Source organism: Talpa europaea, assembly GCF_964194135.1.
Source record: "Talpa europaea genome assembly, chromosome: 10".
Classification (NCBI taxonomy): domain Eukaryota; kingdom Metazoa; phylum Chordata; class Mammalia; order Eulipotyphla; family Talpidae; genus Talpa; species Talpa europaea.
In genome coordinates, this window is record NC_140077.1 from 98,360,682 (window position 1) to 98,384,291 (window position 23,610).

Below are 23,610 nucleotides of genomic sequence, written 5' to 3' on the forward strand. Positions count from 1 at the left end.
AGCCTTTTATTTCATTTAACCCTCATGACACCTTGAGGGGTATTTTAAACTTTGTTTTACACATGAATAACTTGAGAACTTCTCCAGTTTACTGGAACAGAGAGCAAGGATGTATATCAGGATTTGATGCCCTTGTGAATCTCACACACCAAATAATTGTACATTTTTTTTCTATGACAATGAAAAAAAAATGCAACAAAAGGGATATGAATTCATCCATGAAGGGTATTAGTAGTCTATCTTAGACAATCTTTATCCTACTTCCCCCACTTTCAACACCAGTTCCTCACCACTATTATGACTTCCAGTCTCTCAAGTCCATCCGCTTACATTAACCGTAAGATGGTTTCACTGACCTCCCTGCTTAGCGTCTAGACACTATGATCAATTGTTTTCATATTCTCTGATGCACCAGAATCCTCACTCCTGTGTTCTTTCCATTTCTGACCTGGTGATAAAGGCTGTTGACTGTGCTTACTGTAGTATTGCTCTTTGACTGCTCAGCACTGCCAAGTACACAGCAGTGATAACAATGCCTGCTATAAATTTGTGCTGTCTTATCTCTATAGGGATTTCTCCGCTGCTGCACATTTCTAATTTTCTGGCTTGGTTAATTTCCCATCACATTCTCCAAGTGGCTTTTTCTAATTATTTATAGCCTCTACAAGGCCTTAACTCCATGCCTTCCTCCCTTCTCTTTAGCATACATGTTGTCTCCTATACAGGAAGATAATAATACTTCCTGGACCCACCTACTGCACCCCTTTTCATCTTCACCTGTCATTTTGCATCTACTTCTTGCCCAGTGAAAAACTGTTTCTCTCCTGTATATTCTTCCACTTGTGCAAAAATAGACTCCTCTTCCATACTATCTTACCTTCTCAAGAAACTTCCTTTAACAATAGGGCATTTGCTTGCCTGACTATTGTTTTTTAATATCTGCCTTTTTGTGGCATCTTTGTTTTGCTTCTGAACAAGCTGTTTTTCCCTGTTAAAAAATAAAATGGAACAAAAATGAAAATTAAACTTTCATCTGCTATCCTCTCATGGCTGTGCTAGATTTCTCAAAAAGAGAGACCTTATCTCTTCACTCATTTGCATGAGCACCGAGTTCTCACCCTCAGTCAATACCTTTCAATATGGCTTCCCAAGACGTATTCTAATCATTTTAGTGTACTAAAGTGAATCTAACAATGAGTGCCAAACTCTGAAACATGATAATTACTTTTGAGTAAAGATTAACATCCAAATGAAACCATTACAAACACAGCAATGTCTATAATTACTGTGCTTAATGATGATTTAGTTGGCGAGTGGCTAAAAAAAAAATGTAGGTGGGAAAGAGAGGGGACAGATCAGAAAGATTTGCCAAAAGAAAAGGGGGGAAATGTCATAGAATCTGGGAGAAGAGTTGACAGGCCTGAATTTGAAATGCTGTTAAAGGTTACAGAGCTTACTGTCTTTAGCAGTCACGTAGACACATGCCTTGCTGTCACAGCTACTATGGAAACAAAGAAAGTCGTCCTCAGAGCTCTCTGCAGACTGAGAGAGTCTCCCATCCACCCTGAGTCAACACAGTGGTCCAGATACTTAATATCTAACTCCAGAACCTAACTCCACTTTCTTTTCTCGCCCTCTTAAGTCACTATCTACTGCTATCTGATTTTATTTGCATGCCCAAGAACTAAGAAAATGTGAATGAAAAAAATGATGAATGAGTAAATGGAAAAAAAAAAAAAAACACTCATATGTACAAATAGCCACTATGGCTATCAAAGCGTTGGAGGGAAGAAGGCTCTTGTTATCAATAATTTTAAAGAAAAAAAAAAATCTCATGCAAGAAATAATATGTTAGTTAACCAGAACCAAGGAGCCTTTTTAAAGGAGGGGTGAGGAGCAGTGGAGGTCATTTTAAGGTATATAATACCAAAACTAACCTATTTTATCAAAATTCAAACTTTATGGGATTTCAGCGTATGCATGTGTGACATACACACACAAACATGCAAAATTTTCAGAATTTTATTTTCTAAAAGGTGTTTTGTGGTCTGAGCATCACAGAGAGTTAGAAATTATATGGAAGTACGAGTTCATTCAAGTTTTAAATGGTGAAGATCTCAACATATGCTGATTAAATTGCAAGCAGCTGGTTAAAATACTAAATGCCAATAAAAGCTGTTCCTATCACTAAGGGACAGACACCAATGTAGATCACCAGTTATTTTACAGAATCATTTCATTCCCGAGGCTCGATTTCCCATAACATAAAAATCATCAAAATTATGAATATTTTACAATGCAGTTTTATTTCATTATTAGAATAATTTTCTATGCAATTATGCTGTTGGAAAAGGCATGCTTATCTTTACTGGGTTTTCATTTGTTGGGATTTCACTTTTAACCCAGCAATTGTGGTTTGTGTGAAGTATATCAATTCAAGGGGTGTTTAATTCTTTCCATAATGCTATTATTGCATTATTTTTTTTTTTATTTCTGGTAGATATTTGAAGTTAATGTTTGGCCCTTAAATTCATTTCAAACAATCTAAACTGGTTTGAAAAAGACTCCTGAAGTCCAATTTGAACTGAATAATTTAGAAAATGCTAAAAATGTTAAAGTCATGTAAAATAAATCTTGTGAAGTGGGAATGAAAATGAACCTAGATTTTCACTTTCCCTGTGGGAAATAACCTTACTTTTATGAACAACGATATTGTTGCTGGGGCTTCAGGTAACAGTTTCAGTATTTTCTTTTTAAGGAAGCTGCATGAGTTAGGAAGTTGGGCGACAATCAGTAAAAGTGCTAGGTCACTTTGAACTCAGTCATCAGCCAGGTGTTAGTTTAAATCTGCTCATGAATACATTGCTTTTTGCATGTCAGTAAGAAGCCAGAGGTATCTTGGCGTCTGTGCAGCATTTAACACAGCTTTTTTTTTTTTTTTTGCATACAAGAACTGGGGGGTAGGCCAGAGGTGCAGGGGATGAAAGGATTCCCCAGAGACAGAGTGGAGAGCAGAACAGACATATCCACTGAAATACATTGCTGAGGGGAGCAGCGGGCGGGACAGGAGAGGTCTGCCTTGCCATGTGGGTCAGCACTCTAGCCAGAGGTCAAATTCAGGCCACAACAGTTGACTTATAGCAGTGATAGTGCTGAGACTTAACCCCTAGGCCACCAGGGAGCCCCTGACACAATCTTTCTTTAGTCATCAATTAACAAAAGGGATGAGCTGAATTTTTTTTTTTAAATGAAAACATTTTCCCCCCTGTCCCTGCAGACTATTCATGAAGTAGCTCGAAATATCAGGTCAAAAGGGCTTTCATTTTGTGTGTGCTTCTCTGTGTAACTTCTCCCTCAATTTTTATATTACTTGTAGAGATAGGAGTGATTTTGTCAATTTTGTTTTCATTCTTGTGGACGATATTCATACATTGTCTTTAACTCATAATCTCCATGTTTTAGACAGGCATAAGCAAACATTTTCTGTAAAAGATCAGATAGTAAAGATATTAGTCCTTGTAGCCCTATGCTATCTGCAGCAATTCTCAATTCTGTAGTTATTACACAAAGATAGCTCTACACAAATCATAAATATATGTGCATGGGTGTGTTCCGACAAACATTTTTTGCAAAAATTTCATCAGGAAGAATCCAGCCATAATTTTCTGCCTGCTGATCTAAAGAGGTATCTTTATAGGAAGCAGGAAGATAAGAGGTACAAGAACTTAAGGCATATCAACCTTGGGCCTCCTGGTGGCGCAAGGGTTAGGACACAGCCTGTAAGGCTGTCCGCAGGCATTGCTGAGCGAATTCGATTACCGGCCAACCAGGGAGAAACCCACATGGCGCAGCAGACCTCTCCCGGCTCTCCCACTGCTCTCCTCAGCAGTGTATTTCGTCAGTCTGCCTGTACTGTTCCCCGCTCTGGCTCTGGTGAATTCTCTCACCCTCCCGCGCTTCTGACCGTACCCAGTGCTTGTATAAATAAATAAATAAATAAATAAATAAATAAATAAATAAATAAGTAAATAAATAAATAAATAAATAAATAAATATTACAACAAAATGAGGTACTCTAGAAACCCAGATTTGCTTTCACTGGTTATTTTTATCATAAATCATAGTTTGTTGACTGACAATTCCTTTCTTCCGCAAACATCTACTGAGCACCTGTCTAGACATAGCCAACAATTGTGACACAGTATCCTGAGCCCTGATCCCTAGGACCTATATATTTGGGAAGAGGAGGGATTTCAGCCTTTCATATTAAAATGCAAGCTCTCAGAGAATAACTACATTAGGCTTTTACATGTGCTCCCACTTCCAACACTGCTACTTCTTAACTCAATGGTGAGAGATCGGGAGAGGAGTTGGACTCTGAACTTTGGAAATCATGTTCTTTCTTGCTTACTTTATTTTTACTTAAGAAAAAGAGATTCAAAATACTTGTGTACTGTGTCATACTTCTTTATTTTGAGGTTAGGGGAGTGTGGGTTTCAATTCCTGTATCTTAGTGCAGTAACAATCTGAGCAACCATTTCATTTCCCCAGGGGAGACAGCTGAGCTAGATAAATGTATTTTTAAAATCCACTGTTTAAAACTCTGCTCCTGGAGAATACGACATATAGACCTAAAAGGAAAGAATTGTATCAGCAATTCATACATTTGTCCAAACTGCCACTATGACTCAGCTTCAAAAAGTAACTGTTCAGATATTTTTTAATGTTCCATTCATATTTCTAACAGATTTCAAATACTATTTCAAATTACTTTATTAACAATTTCTAACAACTGGTTAACTCAGAAGAATTATTAAGGTGCTAAGTCTTGGCTTCACAATTTTGAGGTATAAAAAGCCCTATCTAATGATGAAAATAAATTAATTTTTCAAATGAAGGTGAGAAAAATGAAAATTTTATAGATTGTGAATCTATGACACTAGAATTCATAATAATTGAGTAAACTAATTAAACCTATTTTTCTTGGAACATGTAGTAATTATATTTAAAACATAAAACAACAGGATTTACTATACTTGAAATTTATGTAATTAGTTTTTGTAACTTTCAACAAAAATGATTATTGTCAGTTTAAGCCATTTGTTGAAACCAAATACAGGTGCATTATTTCAGGAAAATCATTGTAGTATTTCAAACTGAGACTTTCTGTATTTTCTTTATTCTTGGTGACACAATAAAAATTTTCAGAAAATTTCCACACTTACAGAATGCTGTATATACTAAGTTATACACCATGCTTCTATACAACATCTCATTAAAATAAGACACTGAGATTATCAGAATCCAACATCATAACTTTTATATACAAAAGCAAGCTTATGCCTGTAGATAAAGACCTATTACATAAATTGAGCTGGGGGCCTAGATCCATGATTGTCATATTAAAATTGGCTTCAGTGCAGGAATGAAATTAGAACAATTTTTGACATGCTGGTGTCTAATGCCTTGTAATATAACTTAAAATTGCAGCAAGGACTATGCAAGAGAAAGAAAATTAATAATCAGTCATAGATTCGGTCCTGGCATCAAGTTGGAGTGAAATATCCAAGCATTCTAAATCTTTGGCGTGTCCTTCCCCAGGATCTGTCACTGTGAAGGGGATGACGAGAGCCCCCTCATCACACCCTGTCGCTGCACGGGCACCCTGCGCTTTGTCCACCAGTCCTGCCTCCACCAGTGGATCAAGAGCTCAGACACACGTTGCTGTGAGCTCTGCAAATATGACTTCATAATGGAGACCAAGCTCAAACCCCTCCGGAAGGTGAGTATTTGCTGGAATTGATTTGCCAGAGAGAACTTGCAAAACAGGCTTCCTCCTAATATCCATTTCCACCCACAATAAGATTCTGCTACCATGTTTCCATCCATGGAAGCACATGTGCTATGTTGAGTTCAATTATGTAAAATATACCAGTGTGTTTTTTATTCTTGAGACTGGCTTTTACAGCACTCTTCCTCATCAAGAAAAGCATGTGTGTGTGCCTGCTGTGTATATGCAAAATATACTTGTCATTTAATGTAATTGAATGGATGGGGTGTGTAAAAACATTCTACCTATCTAAGGTCAATTCCCAATGTCAGATAATATATTATGTAATATGATTTCACCTAATTTCTTGAAAGTCAGGCATTAGGTAAGAGAACAAAAAGAGGTGATGACTTTATGTTCACCTTTGGGGATTTGGCTTGATATTGCCTGTTTAATTAGAATAGATAGAAATGAAAAGTATTATTTCCATATAGTGTATCAAGCAGGAGGAGAAAGGTAAGTATATTTCAGTCTGTAAGTTTAATCTTCAAATTCCTCATTTATGATCTATTTTTCTAAAGAGCAAAGACAAGAATATAACTCATATAAAGCTAGCATCTCACTCAAAACTAGCAAAGGACAACTTGTAAAGGAGACAAATGAAGACAATGAACTTTGTATAATTCATGCTTGAGAGCTAAACTCCTGGATGTTTGCATATAACTTATGTGTCTTTTAGCCTGACTGCATATATGGATGCCTTAATTTCAAAAGGAGACTGTGCAATTTAAATAATGAATCTGCCTGGAGCTGCTTTTTCATTTAAATTAAATGCAAAGCAAAAGTGGATAAAAAGAACATTGCTTAGAAATAAACATGATAGGTGCCAGGTTGAGCAGAGATGAAAAGCAAACAAGGATATTCCAAAAGGCATGAGGTTGGTGGCTGGCCACTGCTGTTCTTTGTTAAGTCTCAAAACTAGGGAGAGGAAGAATAGCATTGCCTGCTTCTGAGGTAGCCTGAATTTTAAAAATCTGCAAATGGTTTATAAATCTCAAAAACGTTGGACGAAGTGCCATTGGGATATGCATTGTCTTTTATTAACACATGGGTGACCTGAGTGTCAAAAGGTGACACTCTGTACCCACAGGACCCAGAGGAATCAATCCCAGAATAGAAATGGACTTTTATGCCTTGCCTATTTCTTTGTGCAAGAAACAGATGCTAGGCCTCCCTGGTGGTGCAGTGGGTTGAGCGCAGAGCTGTGAAGCTGTCCACAGCCTCTGCAGCGCTAGTTCGATTCCCAGCCTTCTAGGGAGAATCCCACATGGCGCAGCAGAATTCTCCTGACTTGCCTGCTGCTCCCCTCAGCAGTGCTTTTGGTCCATCTGCCTGTTCTGTTCCCCGCTCTGTCTCTGGTGAATCCTTTCACCCTCCCACAACTCTGGCCTGTACCCCAGCTCTTATATAAATAAATAAATCTTAAAAAAAAAAAAAAAGAAAGAAACATGCTGAAGGAGCTAAGTTGTACATTGTTCTCTGTGATCCCATATATTTCTCTCCTTATCTCTCAAGGAAATATAGATCATTCATAACATCTGTATATTTCTCCCTTTTTTTAACCTACATCTATATAAAATTTCCATTTCAACTTTGTTAAATATATTTCTGTTTGATAGCAACAATCTGGGATAATAAAATATTCAAAATTTTCTCTCTTTTTTGGTGTAGAAAAGCTGGTGTACAGGCCAGAGGTATGGGGGTTGAGAGGATTCGCCAGAGACAGAGTGGGGAGCAGAACAGGTAGATTCATTGAAATGCACTGCTGAAGGGAACAGCAGGCAAGACAGAAGAGGTCTGCTGTGCCATATGTGGGTTAGCTCCCTGGCCAGGGCTCAAACTCAGGCCAACAGTGATAGTACTGAGACATAACCCCTAGGCCAGCAGGCAGGCCCTCAAATTTTCTCTTTTTCATGCACTCTGTGCCCTCATTTTTTTGTATAGTACACAATATATGATGCTATCTGGAAGTTGAAATTTTTTCTTGTTCTATTGTACCTGCAGAGTTTATGGAATCACCCCTCATCTATACAAGTTTTATCTTTTCTTAATATTTTATATCCAACCCTACCAGGATTTTTTTTCTCAACTAATGTGTTTATAAGCCAGAGAAAGGCAGCAGAAATATCTATTTTTTTTAATCTTCTTAGTAATGAGTACGTTGCAGCAACCTACTGAGCTCCTATTATCTGTTGAATAAGGAAATACCTTAGCTTTTAAAAAAACTTTCCTTTAATCATAAATACTGATGAAGGACAGCATGTCAACATCTTTCATTTTTAATAGCATTTATGTATCTACAGAGAATGGTAGAATCTAATCCAGAAGTTGCTTCCTGATAGCCCACAGATGTGTTTCATTTGACCCACAGAGTTACAATTTGAATTTGTTACAACCATTAAACATGTGACTATTTCATGTAAGTTTCCACACTTTTATTTTGTATTTGAAAATCAGATCTTCTGGTTTCACTGGAGCCACATACCCACAGGAACACGACCAGTGCAGTTAAGTGTGGCTGACCTTTTGAAAAACTATTTGCTGTCATGTTTTCCATATTTTGTACTCTTCCCTTTCCTTCTCATCCTGGGATCTCAGCCTTCTCGTCTCTTCTGAGTACTGTGTGGTCCTGGTGTAGGGGTCTGAATTTTCAACTACTGGCCTAACACATAAGTCCTGGACGACAGAAACATGTATTCTGTTCCTGCCTCTATAATTTATGGACTTAAAAAACCTAGGAAAAAGTATCCCATTTTTCTCTCTTTCTCCTTTGAGACAATAGAATTGGAATAACACTTAAATGGCAGTATCTAAAATGGTTTTCACATCCTGAAAACACAAACTGCAGGCATGAGGCATTTTTAAACTGTTCTAGATGGTTTATTTTGATGGCACTAAGATTCAACAACAGTTTTCTTTTGGTAGTTTTTAAGTGGTCATTAAGAATGACAGGTATAGCATTTGGTTAGAATGTATTTGGAGTATATCCAATTAATTGCTCTCAACTCAGTAATTCCATTACAGTTTTATACTTTCCAAAGACCTACTACATGAAACAATTAATTTAGCTAATGAGTCCGAATGTCTACCATTAGCCAATGGAGGCAGTAGCTTCTGTTTAGATGAAATGGCTTTCTAAAGTACAAAGGTGCAAATCTTCGTAGTCTGATGAAACTTGGGCTTAATAGTCTCTGAAGATATCGGTAAAATCTTAATTCATTAATTGCTACTATTACTATATCTAAATCTACAGTTGGTAAATTTATCAAGGTATCCTGATATTTCCAGAAGAAAACCTTTAAAGTCTAAATAAAACCAGGAACTTATTGGAAGGGGGAAAACAATTTTCATCATCTTTCAATCAGTCACTCACCTCCCCTTATAACACATAATAAAATTCCCATTAATCTTCTGAGATACCTAGAGTCAGAAATAATTCTTAGGGCTCAGAAAAATTGAAAAAACAAAAATATAGAATTAACAGTGACTGTTTAGTGTAATTTGAAAAAGCACACAATATCAGTTAGGAACCATAAACTGATCTATTCTGAAGCTGAAGAAATGCATGGAGTTCAGATCTAAACTTGAACTACAGAAACCAACTATTGCATATTGAGCAGGGGCAACAATACTACAACAAGAACTTTCTGTCCTCTGCTAAATTACTTCTTTATATAGTTTTCTATGTATAAACTATTTGAGAAATATAATAGAAAATATTAACTATGCATCTTTTTATTCCTTGTCTCATTTCTCCAAATAATGACACAGTGAATCAACCACCTTTGCTTTAGTAATTATTAGGTTGAGTCATATACATTTGTAATTATAGATCAAAAACAGTTCAGTATTTAAAAGTTTACAATGTATGACTTTAATGTGCCAACTAAAAAGGAATAATGAGTTTGGTATTTCTACATTTCCAGCAAAAAACTTACAGTGCTTTACTGAAATGCCTATTTAAAAAAAAAATGCTGTTACAAATAATACTGTTTAAAAATGTTGATAAATACTATGTTAATTTCCTCCTTTCCTTAATTTCACATAACATCTATCCTGCAAAAGTGACAAAGACCAAAACAAGTGAATCGCCCAAAAATTAGTATTGATTCTCGCTGATCTAGTAGTGTTGCAACTCATACTCTTCATATTGGACAGAACAGGGAATGTGATCAGATTCCTACTGAGGGTCTATAGTGCCCTATTGAATAATGTTGCCTGAGCACAAACAGAAATTCAAAGTGCCTCATTTATTTACTTTATGGGAGATATGCAATTTCATTAAAGCAGCCACCACTATGACTGTATTAATGAATTTCTACTACGTGCAGATATTTAGACTATATCATTTAATTAATCCTTATTAAAACTCCATTCCATATAGATGTGTGAAGTGCAATTGTCAGATGAGAAAAATAAGACAATATCAAACTAATCCAATATCACACACCCCGAAACTACCTGATTCGAAAGCTTGTGCTCCTTGGCTGCACTGTGTCAGTCATGCAAAGTGAGAGTGAGCAGCCATCCCTTTCAGCATCAAATTCTAGTTTTTATTTAAGCCATTTCTAATGGAAATCTCTCAAAAACAAACCTTTCCAAAATGAGAAAAAATAAGTCTTCCTTCTTAATTTCACCTAGTATGTAGTTGTATCATTATATGAACATCAATTATCTTGCAGGCTGACAAAATATTAACAGCCTCAGTAGCGCGAAAAACACATGTAAGACTGCTTATCTTCATGCTGTTCCCACCAGCCTCTGCGTTTTGAAAGTCCTTCTATCTGCTTTGTGTCATTTCTCTTTCTTTCCTGATCTGAGAGCATATGCCACCATCACTGCTGCATTTGTCCAGTGGCCTGTATTCAGCATCTTGTATAGTTACTGCTTTTCTGCTTTAAAGCAACAACAACAACCAAGAGTTATAGTATGGAGTCTCTAAATGGTGGAGTCAGTTCTCGATGAACTTCTACAAGATTCTCTTCTGATCATTGGCAGGAGCTTTTGTGGGCATGGACATTCGGTCATCACTCCAGGATTCTCTCTGGCATCTTTTCTAATTATCAATTTTACAAATTTCTTGAGATTGCATGATATGAAAATCTGCCACAAATGAAGTTTTAATGGATCCAAGCTGTTCTCCTATCATCTCAGAGCCTAGTTCTGAGGAGTAGGTTTGCTGGTTCATTTCTTTACAAATACAAAAGCCTGGAGGCATGAAAATCTCTGCCCTAGTATGAGACAAGACAAAACTTTCTTTTAATTCTTGCCCAAAAACTCAGTACTCATAATTTGCAATGCATACTAATTCTCTTATCTTTTTGCTCTGTTTCAATTACATTATTATATGAGTCCCATGGGCGATCTAAGTCATTTAGAACACTCTTAGGAAATGATTTCTTTTTTTCCAACTCACACTCTCCAAATAAGCCAGGTAAGCTTTCCACTACAAACTTCTCACTGCTGGTGGAGGGTGGTGTGGTTTACAGCCCAATTATGTATTCTCACTGTTTCATTCAGTGAAAAAGAAGAATCCAACAGGCGACCTAGCTGATTGCTGTGGGAAGGGAAAGGAAGAGCAAAGCACAAAATAACAGAAAATCATTAAAGGAAAACTACTTCACCTCAATGGGACCATTATCCTTTCCACTAAGATGCTTTTTCCTGTTTCATTTTTTATTGCCTTTTATTTGCATTATTTCCTTAACTCATTCCTGCTTTCTAAACTACAATTGGCATTTCAGTGAAAATAATACGACAGTGTAAAATCCTAGGAAAGGCAGGTGTTACATGCTTTTTTCTAATAGAAAATATTTGGGATTTAATCCCATGGTCACATCCTAATCTTTGATTAAACACTCGTAGATCAATTAGTCTTCACAATTTCAGAAACAATCTGCTTAGTCAGTTGGGATGAGCATTACAGAATAGTTCATTCAAAATAGAAATATTCTTCTCTGGGCATTAGAATAGCTTCTACTTTTGTGATACTTCCATCCATAAAACTGGCCCTTGCTCTGGGCAGATTTGAGTTCCCACAGCTGCAAAACCTATGTTCTAAATGATTGTTCTGAGAGGCTCATATGACGCCCAGTTCACTCATTTGTTCAACTCACTGTACCATGTACTATTTGCCAGCCACAATGCATGGACTAGAAAAACACCTGCTCTTTGAGTGTGTATAGCCCACTGCAGAGGAAGGAGAAGGTGAGTTACTTACACTATTTTATAATATGTTTGAAAGGCTTGGTGGTAAGTGATAGCGTAGGTATCAGGAATTTCCTGTAACTCTAGAGGAAACTCAGAGAAAGCAAGCCACATCCTAAGTTGGAACTTTCATTATGAGACCTTCCCTGTGAGAAGTTATTATTTTTTTTTTTACAATAGCTATAAACGTAGAGTAAAATGATGGTCTTTTTCTCTTTTGTTCTTCATACTTTACAAACCTTAGACTAACAAGAAGGTTCTACTTAGTAGTTAGCCATTCATTCATTGGGGAGAGAGGATAGGTATATTGAGCAGGATTTGATAGAGGATGTCACAAAGGAGACTTAAACAATGCGTGAATAATCAGCATTGGCTGGAAGATTTCTCTTTGGTACTTTCTTCGGAGTAGATCCAATCACGTACTGCTTTGCCACTGTTTCTGTCTTTGAAAAGTATCACTCAGGGATCATAACCTCACTTGATGTCATCCTCTGTTACTATTCTCAATATGAAAAGAAATACTTAACATACATTAGATTTTCTATTGCTGTCTTTAACAGGAAACAGCTTCACTCTAAGGAAAATCCATTTTTATTTTAACGAGGACTAGGGACACACAAAATGGAACTTTTTTTTAACACTGTATTTTTCTACTTCAAACATAAACCATGGTTAAAATGTGGAATCAATATTACAATGATCCATATGGAAAGCATAAAAGTGTCAAACTAATATGTATACACATAGACACACACACACACACACAGTTATAAATAAAGATCTCCCCAAATCGTCACCTTTATGATTGATATTTTATAGGAAATAGAGTACATTTGCCTTTCATTTTATTTTTTCTTAAGATGGGAGTAATAATTGAGTTTATGTTACTTTAATAGTCAAATTTCCTCCAGATAAAGATTTTTCTCCCTTCACTGGGATTTTTTTCTTTATTCATTATTTCAGCTTCTCATATCTTGACATAAATATAAAAAAATTTTCCCCTAAATTTGGGGAAATTTCCACTAACTTTACTAAATTTCCCCTAAACCCAATTTTTTGAACCACAAGGCATTGGGAATCAACCTGGCTATTTTGAAAGCAAATATTTTAGACCAGGTCAAATTTCTTATTTTATTGTACTGACAAATAAAAGATACTTCAGTATGGTCCATTGGACTGATGGTGTCCAGCCCTATTACACATGAATCAACATACTTGTGTGTTATTATCAACGTGATAATAAGATAGAAAACTGGATGATTTCACTCCAAAAGCAGACTCGTCTCTCACAAGCCAGCTTCCTTCCAATTTTCTCTTTTTTTCTAAATGGCACCATCAGTGGCCTCTCTCCTCTTGTTTCCCACATGGATATACCACTTCACCCACGGACTAATCACCAATGCTTTTATCTTGCATTTGACAATTTTCCCCTGAATTAGGTAGATATATCCACTCAGCTACTGGGACAGCAGGACTAAAGGAAAACAGGGGGAAAGGCAGGTGAGAAGGGGGAAGAAAAGAAAAAGAAGAAGGAAGCCCAAGAGAGGGAAGGAGAGTGTTTGAGGGCAGTTGAGTATTGAGGGCTCATCCTGAAAGGTGAACAGAAGCTTTTCCTCCTTTTAAGTTGAAAGCAGGCAGCTAAAAACAAAAGTAAAGAAAATTCAAGTTGGTCCTTGATAGCAAAGCTGTTCTGCACCTCTCAAACATGCATAGAAGGTAACTGATCCTAAAGAAAGAAGCAGGCTGAACTGAAAACCAATTTCTCCTTGGTACAGAGTGGAAAACCAGTGTAGATTTAAGATCTAAGCAAGGGGCCTCCCTGGTGGCACAAGGGGTTAAGCACCGCACTATGAAGCAATCCGCAGCCTCTGCAGCACGAGTTCAATCCCCAGCCAGGGAGCTACCCACATGACACAGCAGACCTCTCCTGCTTGCCGGCTGCTCCCCTCAGCAGTGTATTTCAGTCAATCCACCTGTTCTGTTCCCCACGCTGTTTCTGGTGAATCCTCTCACCCCCCGCATCTCTGGCCTATACCCCAGCTCTTGTATGCATAAATAAATAAGTCTTAAAAAAAAAAAAGGATCGAAGCAAATGAGCTCAAACTGTTCTGTTTTATTGAAGGCAACGTTTTCTGTAAATGTAGAGCTAGTGTAATGCAAAGTTGATATTGTCATGCAGTATTTCTATCTATAAATAAACTTAACAAATTTTGAAGCTAGATCTTTCTCTACATCCAGAAAATGACTTTTCCCGAAGAGACTTACACTGTCCTCTTGGGCTCAATTCATACATAAGGACCACTGGGAGAAGATTCCAGTAATGCCCAGTTAGAATTCACTAATCCCACTTTAATCATTCAGTCAACAAAGATTTTCTAAGACCTACTATGTGCCAGTCGTTGTTTCTGGCACTAAGATTATAGTGATAAACAGGACAAAATTCTTTGTCCCAGAAAATTTATATCCTTGGAATAGGAATGCAGGTAGGGGGTTTCAAAATGGGTTAGTTGTATTTTGAAATAAACTTGAAAAATGGTGTGAGAGATAATTCTAGTAATTCCAGACAGGGATGACATAATTCCAAATATTAAATTATAACTCAAGGGAATTTTAGGTGAAGAGATCTTCAATTTCATAACTGCCTCTTTTCCATTAGGGGAGCAATTTAATAGAGAAAATTAAGATGAAAAGGTTGTTGAATGAGTATTTGGAACCAGAGCTAGAAGGATGCACAAAAACAACCCTGTCCAAATTGGCAGAGAAAAATTACTAGTAGTGTCTGTGGAGAGAGGCTCAGTCCCACAGATAATTTACTTTATAAAAGGAACGAGATAGGTAATATAATGAATGAAGCAGTCTGGTTTTGTGATGACAAATGGTAAATAATGCAATCCTTGGAGTTGATACAGAGCAGGAAGGACCATGACATTCTAGAATAGATGTACCTACAAAAGGGAGTAATAACTACTTATCTCTAGTTGATTGTTTCCAAAGCAAAACTACTTTTTTAAGCAAAGCCAAAATCGTAAACTTAATTTTATGGCTTTCACTTTTTTAAAATAATAACTAATTCAAACTTGAAAAATATGCAGCAAAGCAAACCAGATCTGAAGGCTAGATTCAGCCAACAGACCAAGAGTTTATTATCTCTGCAGGGAGGAAATATCCTTATATTTCTACAAATATTTTTAATATTTATAATTTATATTTAAATATTTGAAATATTTAATATTTATAATATTTATAATATTATAGTGCCCAATAAATACAGCATAATGCAGGGGAAAGACCTAGACTGGGTATGCAAAAGAACTGGAGTCAAATCCCTCACAAGTTGCCCTGTGACTTTAGATGAGTCCTGTGACTTAAAATAGTTCCTTATGTACCAAAAAAAAAATAAAAGGAGGGCAAAGAGATGACAATAGCACCAACTTTGCCAACGTTGGAGATTGAGGAATAAAAGTGAAAGTACTTTGTAACCGTAAAATCCTATAAGGTGGTGATATTATTCTTCCTAACTCTCTATTATCAATTCTGTAACAAGTTCACTTTTCCATTCTTATTAATTTAATATTGATCATTAAATGCACATTAAGACCAGCAAGAGAATACCATGCACACTCTCAAAGAACTGACTATAGTACTGGATGACTGCAGGGGTCCATGCATTGATTCATTTGTAGTCAAATAATTCAAATGTATAGTCATTCAGATAAGAATTATGCTGGTTTAAGTTTGCACGCTTACTTTATTGTAAGGAATTTGCTGAGCAAATTAATAAAGTAAGCAAGATTAAGACAGGAAAATCATTAACATACTGAACCCATTTCAGGAGTTCATAAAGAAAATGTTAAAGAAAACAATTAGCCTTATGTGGCATATTTGAACAAAATTTATTTTGTGCTTACTTTCTAATAGGTTATGCTAAGTGAACCAGGCAGTCACTTACATATGAAAACCTGATACAGTAATTAATCATTTTTATAGATGCACTTAAAATCTTTCTTCTAAAGACTTCCTATGCAAAGTAAAGCAGTAGTCTAGTTATTTTCACTTACTCTGTAGAACTTCCCAGAACACTTTAGAGTGTTGGACGATGTTCTAGGAGGTCATGTACACACACTGGTTTATGGCCTCAACCCTCAACCTTGATGCCCAGTAGTATGGTTTGGTTCAGGAACCATGGTGTCAAACAGAAGAGGCACTATTGAAAAAAATTCAGCAATGACTATCAGCAGGAAGGCCAACCATTACCATTTCAGTGAAAAATGGAGAGTATTTAGCCACAATTGCTGCAAACTCTTTTTTGTGTGTCCCGGAATTTGGATATCTGTGCACCTGACTCACCTGAGTCTCTGGCGTCAAGCACTCTGAGTAGATGGTGCTTCTGTTTGGCAATCATCAAACCGGAGGAAAGCAAAGCTACAGGTGATGGCCGTAGAAGCTAGCAATGGAAGGCAAAAAGAGCCTGATTTAACCCATTTTCCTTAAAGCATATACAACCTTTGTTTCTTTAGAACTTTTCTATAAATCAAAAATTATTCCAAAATTAAAAGCTGATTTTAAAATGATAAATAAAAGGGTAAATAAAAAAGAGGTAAAAACTTAAATACTCTAGTTATACTAGTGAGAAAAATGAAGGGAACTCAGAACACTTCACATTCTTCATTCTCTTTTGACCTAAGATAGTCCCTGCAACTCTGAAAAATCTTGGCCTCTAAAGAAAAAAATATTAGTAACTACCAAATTTAACATTTCATAAGGATAAAACCCCTGAGACCTGAAGATTATTATACAACTTAATCAAATATTACTCATCTGTGCAAAATAAGGGACCAGAATGCAAGAATCCCTGTGTCACATCTGAAGATGTTACTTAGACTGCCTGCCTTCCCTAAAATCGAGAAGTTTCCTTGCACGTGACCATAAGATAGACTCATATTTCACGCAAACAGTTCCCATGTGAGACTGATCAAGACAGATGATCCACTGGCGTGTGAAAGTCATTGGGTAAAGATGAGTTGTGTCTTCTGGGATAAAACTCCTGTTGCCTGTGATTCCTTTAAGAATATCTGCATAGAGGGCCTCCCCGGTGGCGCAGCGGTTGAGCGCTGGCTTGCGAAGCTGCCAGCAGCCTCTGCAGCGCCGGTTCAATCCCCGGCCACTCCACGGCCACCGGAGGAGGGTCCCGCATGGCGCGCAGACCTCTCCTGCCGCCCGCTGCTCCCCTCAGCAGTGCACTTTGGTCCTTCTGCCTGCTCTGCTCCCCGCTCTAGCTCTGGTGAATTCTCTCACCCTCCCATGCTTCTGACTGTACCCAGTGCTTGTATAAATAAATAAATCTTAAAAAAAAAAAAATATCTGCATAGAAAGTGTGTGGGTTGGCTTGTCAGCTGGTAAAGGACTTAGCTATGATCATGACTTAATGGCTTTATATTAGCTTGGATTTTCTTCATTATTATCTTGATTGAGAAATTCTAATGATTAGGATTAAATCAGAATACTCTGGCATATTTCCCAAATAATATGCCTATTTTACTACCTGGTAGCTAGTCAGTGAGTCATTGTTGATGCCATGCCTGTCCACTTGTCACTTCTAAAGCTACTTCTAAAAAACAATGTTTCCATTCATCCATTGGCACCTTTTAAATTATTCATAGGCTTGGTGCCTATGCCTCCAAGAGACATAAAACCTCCTGGGTGACAATGGCCTTTCATGTAGTGATGGGTCCATCTATTAGACTTCCTGTCTATTACCCAGGAGAAAGAAAATAAATACCACTTGGAACAAAAACTTTCTTCATTCTTAACCTTCATACTCAGTGGCACACTCTGCTAGGTTACCTTGGCCTGCACTTGTTGGAGCTGTCACAGGCTGCCCATTTATGATCCCTGGACTCACAGGGACTTAGACTAGTGCTTCTCCACATTGTTAAATCAGAAGCAGTTGCTCTGCTCCTAATGTATTTCCCTCCGGTCCTAATTCCTTCCACCATCTTAGCACCAGGAAACACAAAAGCAAAGGGCGGCTCAACCACACAATGTGTCTGCTTCACTCAGAAACCATCTCTGATGACATGAAATGAATCATAGCATGAGACTGTGTTGAAAATAAAACTAACACTGCCTCTTAAGCCAAGAAAACATAATTCTGCTTACCTTTAAAAAAAATTCTTGAAAATCCAAACTCTCATTCAAAATTGCTTTATGGTGATTTTTTCGAAGCAGACTATTGAAATCGTGCCCTTAGAAAGGGGTCACAGAGGGGAAGTGGCCAGGGGAAAGGAACAGGCTTGTTCTAAGATGCAGGTTTGGATTTTAATAACAGGCTATGTCTTTGAGTCTTGACATGTTACAGATCAATGTCCTCAGTCCTGCCATGACAAAAAAGCGAGCACCTTTGTTAACAGGTTTTGTTTTCTGTTCAACTAATAACTAGCCTTTTGTTGTGATAATCCTGGTTATGCTCATTATTTAAGAATGTGCATATGAGCAAGTGATATTCCCCGCAGAGAAGCTTTGTAGGAGACTGCCTGGGAAATCAACAGATTCAGCCCGACATACATTTTTCTTAGCAGGATTGACTTTCAGAGAATATGTACGAATTCCCAGAATCCTGTTGCAGGTGCAGTGGGTTAGAGGAAAGGGGCATAGACTCATGAATAAAATTCTTGCCCTTGCTATTTTCTTCCTGCTTTCCTGTCTTCCCACATAGAACTTTCATCTACTTTCTAATAGGGTTCAGGATAAAAAGTGAGAACTAATATTTCGTAGGTCAGGGAACAATGCCTTGCTGTGGGATTAGCTTTATTTTAGCCTAATTTAGTAGATAGTTTATAATCTCGACATACCAAAAGGTCCTGCATTGTCATGGATTTCTTGATGCAGCGAACCCATGTTGTCAAGGCAACCCACTTCACTGTTTTTTCCCCCTCGAAAACCACTTCCAATGTTGCCAACCTTAAATCACAATCATATCTTATAATACACAGGGTCAAATAGACCCCTGTATGCAGAAAGCTATTACTTTTTTATATCGTGTCATTATGGTGAAAGAATTTGACTTCAGGGATAATGTGTATATTAAAGCATTAAAGTTAAAATCATCCCATAGCATTTATGTTCTATCTCTGCATTTCCAGGAGATGTGAAGTTATTTACTACAGGCAGTTACATTTTGAAGCTGTAGTAATAATGTTGGCATATTTTGACTAATTTCTATGTAAATTGATTGCAATCAACAGCTTTTTCATAGTTTGTGAAATTAAATCACTAAAAGATAAAGAATTTTCTGAGGTTAATATCATTCACCTGTAGTTTATCACCCTCCTTTCAACAGTCAAGGCCCAGTTTTGAGTTTTTTCCATGTAAGTAGGGAAATGCCATAATTTTCCGAGATGCTATAATAGCATCATGCTTGACCTCAGAGACTGACATTCTAAGGAAAAGTATCTTCGAGAGACCCAGGGTCCCAAGTGGCTGCTTAAAGGAAAGTCCCAGTGAAAGTATACTAAGGATAATTTTACTCTTTTTGCTAGCTCACTATTAACAAGGAAGCTGGGTTAGGTTAAGATTCTTACTGAGGTCTGAAGATTTGAAGACTTCATTTTCAACCCTAATCCTGACAGTACAACTCACATGTAACTTCCATTGTAATTGGAAGTAATTTTTGGCCCCTCATCCAGAATTGTTGGTCTGGGTTTCCAGTTTGTTTTTAAATATTTATAAGACTTTCTGCCCCTTACATTTTTTGTTCAAAAGTTCATTACAAAAAAGGTAGTCACGTTTCATTTTGTGATTCCCAAAGATTTGAGAACACAAATGTGTGGCTTTCAGTGACATTTCTGTATGGCTTTTCATGGCCCAGAGGATTTTCATGTAACACATTTTTTTAGATAAAGCATACCTCAGTTCCTTTCAGCTGCCATTCCTGTTTCACTAAAGAATTTTATCCATAGCAAATAGTACAAATGATCATATCCACTTTAAAGAATTAACATTATTTTCTTTCCATTATTGTGACTGAGCAGAACAGGCATTCAAGTGTCAGTATACAAAACCTTTTAGGTTACTTAGTTCAGCTTTTTCGTATTGTATCCTTCAAAATTATTAGCACTCCATCAGGAGGTACAAAGGATTTGAGCCTGCTTACAAATACCAAGAAGTAAGGTGAATAGTTCAGGAATTTGTAGCAACAGAAAGTGAGTGAACTAAAATCATAAGACAACTATCAGGGAGCCACTCACTGGGGTCCTGCATACTAGTTCGATGGGAAGAGTAGTTTTCCTCCAGCATGTTTTATAGCCAAAGCAAAGAGGGAGTTAAATAATCTGTGGCATATAAATATAGATATTTTGGCAAATACACAGATTATCAGGTCCGAGGGACGTTTTCCTGGGAGGTTAGAGCTAGTCTGGCTGGTAGAGCTGTGATTCATCTCCAGCATGACACTGCATTGCGTTAGTGGCCACAGTGTTCAGACACAATGTCTGAACTGCTCACTGCTGCTAAGCACTGTGCAGGAAGCAAATGAGGTGCCCTTACCACAGTGACATAAATGAGAAAGTGGAGACCTATAGAGGGTAAATAAACTGTCTCGGTCAATTTTCATGTGATGGAGCTGGGATTCATCTATAGATCACTGTTATGCCTGAGGCATGGTGTGAAGCACTATCCTACCCCGCCTCTGGGGTTCAGACTAAGGAGTGATCCCATCTGCCTGGAAGGGTAGGAAACACTTCCCAGGGGAGGATGGACTTGAAACTGGTTATGAATGATTAATAGATGTGAGGTAGCGAGTTGAGGATATTTCAAGCAAAAGAAACCAGTACATTTAAATGCACAGAGGATGAGTAATTCAAAACTTGCATATACTGGCTTTTCCAGAGAGGATAAGCATGAGTCTGTTTATCTCCCACCCTCCTCTACAATGGGAGTGAAAATAAGATGCCTATCAATAGAAGATTTTGAAAATCAAATTAGCAATTTAAAGCTATTCATGTTGATACTATTGTTACAACAGATAATAAATGAGGTGAAAGGAAAATAAGTGTCAGATTAAACATACGTTGCTGAAGAACTTCAGTTTGATCCAGAAGGAAATGAGAAGACAGTGAAAGGCGTTAAGTAAGGAATCAATATATTTGAATTTTTAAAAAGTCTCTCTGAACAATGTATTAGGAATGAATCACCCAGGTGAGTGGGCCAGGTGCACACATACAAGCTAGAAAGCTAAAAAGACTCAATTAAAGCAGTAACTCAGAGGATAGAGAGGCAGGCACTGGTAGCATTTAGTTACTGAGCTACTGCAAGCGCTGAAGAGGTGGGATGAGATGGAAGAAACAATCTATGGTGGCTCTCGACTTTCTAGCTTGAGTGATTGGGTGAAGGGTTTAATGACTAAGGAGGGAAGAATATGCACGCAGAAGAGCAGGCGGGGGTGGTTAGCATAAGAAGGCATGAGTCTGAGATGCCTGTGAGCCAGACAGGTAAAGTAGGCCAGTCTGAGAGAGCTTGAGTCTGGACCTAGATTGAGGTGTGGACAACAGGTCATCTCTGGTAGTGGAAGCCTCAGGCTCAGATGAATGAATGAAGAGGGAGAAAATTTAATGTGGCTGTGATATGGATGGAGAGGGAGCCCTAGAGACATGATGAAGGGGCACATAGAAGAGAAGCCAGCAAAGAATGACAAACTGCAGCAACCAGAAAGGGATAAAGGACCAGTGGAGGGTGACACTCTTGAAACCCAGGATTTAACAGAAACTGGAAAAGGCAATCGTGTCTGATATTTCAGACAAGACTGGGAGTAAATATAAAATTAGGGGGTCATCAATAATTTCGGCGAAGTAGTTTCAGTGGGGTAACATTTTTGACAGCTGTATTTCAGGGGGTTGAAAAATCAATAGAAGTTGAGAAAGAGTTTGCATTAGGGCAAAAGGTAGACTATGCTTTCCAGAATGCTACCTATGAAGCAGTAAACATGTCAGTAGCTATAGGTGGAGCATAGAACCAAAGATTTTTACTGGAGATAAACATAAAAAAGTTCTTAAAAAATCAATAATATGACGAACCAATAGAAAATATATGAAAAATGCAACTCACAACATGTAAACAGTCAATAAACATATACACATATCCACACAAAATACCCCTTTATAAGCAATCTAAGAAATGGAAATTTAACAGTAGTCTAATATCCATTGTAGACTCTTATATTGGCATTTAGAACATGCCAGCAGTGAGATACTTTGGTACTACTTTCCTGGAGGGCAATCTGGCTCTATGTGCTGAACTCTTAAATAGATCATACAATTTCTTCCTTAAATTTTATTTCCAAAAACTTAATAAAGAATCTTGGATGTGTATAATATTTTTCTGCCGTAAGTCTTGGCACAACATTATCTATCACAATGAACAACAAAATGTAAAACCTAGAAGGATAACAATTTTTTTAAAGATTTATTTATTTATAGAAGAACTGGGGTGCAGGCCAGATGCGTGGGAGGGTGAGAGGATTTAGCAGAGACAGAGTGGGGAACAGAACAGGCAGACTGACAAAATACACTGATGAGGGGAGCAGCAGGTGTGACAGGAGAGGTCTGCAGTGCCATTTGGGACCCTCGCCGGCTGGCTGGGATCGAACCGGCACTGCAGAGGCTGTGGACAGCTTCACAGCGTGGCGCTCAACCATCTGCGCCACCAGGGCAGACCCGGATAACAATTTTAAAAGAAAACATAGAAGAAATATCTTAGGGATAGTTATAAAACCAAAACCAACCAAAAATTTTAATAGCAGACTAGTGATATATTGTTCAGTTGAGCTATATGATGGTTTATATGTAGTGATGAACATGAATTACAGTTACATGATATATCAATTTAAAACTGTTTTCAATTAAGTATGTATTATCTTTTTATTTAAAAATAAAAGTTATTCAATATTGTACTTAAGGCTCTAGACAGCATAATTAAGCAATAAAAAATGCAAATTGGAAAGGATTAAGCAAAACTATTTATTCACAGATGCCATGATTATCTAGATAGAACCTATGGAATATCCAAATCACAGTATACAAGATCAATAGATAAAAATCAAATGTTATTTCTATAAACTACCATAAAATTAGAATTTAAAAAATAATAGGATTTTCAATAACATCAAAATTATTACTTAGGGATAAATCTGACAAAAGTTGCGTAAGACCTTTTCATTGAAACCAATAGAACATTGCTGAGGTAAAGTAAAGACTTAAACAAGTGGAGAAATATACTGTTAATGAGTTGGACAACTCATTGTAAAGAGGTCAGTTTTCCCCCCACAAAATTGGTTTATAGGTTTAACACAATCCCAGTAACAATTTCAGCAGATTTTCCCCAGTAAAGTATAAATATAATATAAAATTCATAGAGAAAAGCAAAGAAATTAGAATAGCAAAGTCAATTTTGAAAAGGGAAGACAAAATTAAAGGATGAGCACCACCTGATTTGAAGTATTAATATAAATCTACAGGAATTAAAACAATATAGTACTGTCAAGACTGACAAATGAATCAGTAGACCAGAACAGAGAGTAG

The 23,610-nt window shown here is 37.2% G+C and overlaps 1 protein-coding gene across 1 annotated transcript in view; it reads left to right on the forward strand.

Moving 5' to 3' along the window:
- Positions 1-23,610, forward strand: part of MARCHF1 (membrane associated ring-CH-type finger 1) — a gene marked incomplete at both ends in the record, with an annotated part of 225,979 nt that overhangs the window by 176,771 nt on the left and 25,598 nt on the right. Inside the window, 1 exon segment of the mRNA XM_084244872.1 lies at positions 5,602-5,782. Within this exon segment, the coding sequence (XP_084100998.1) occupies positions 5,602-5,782 (181 nt within the window).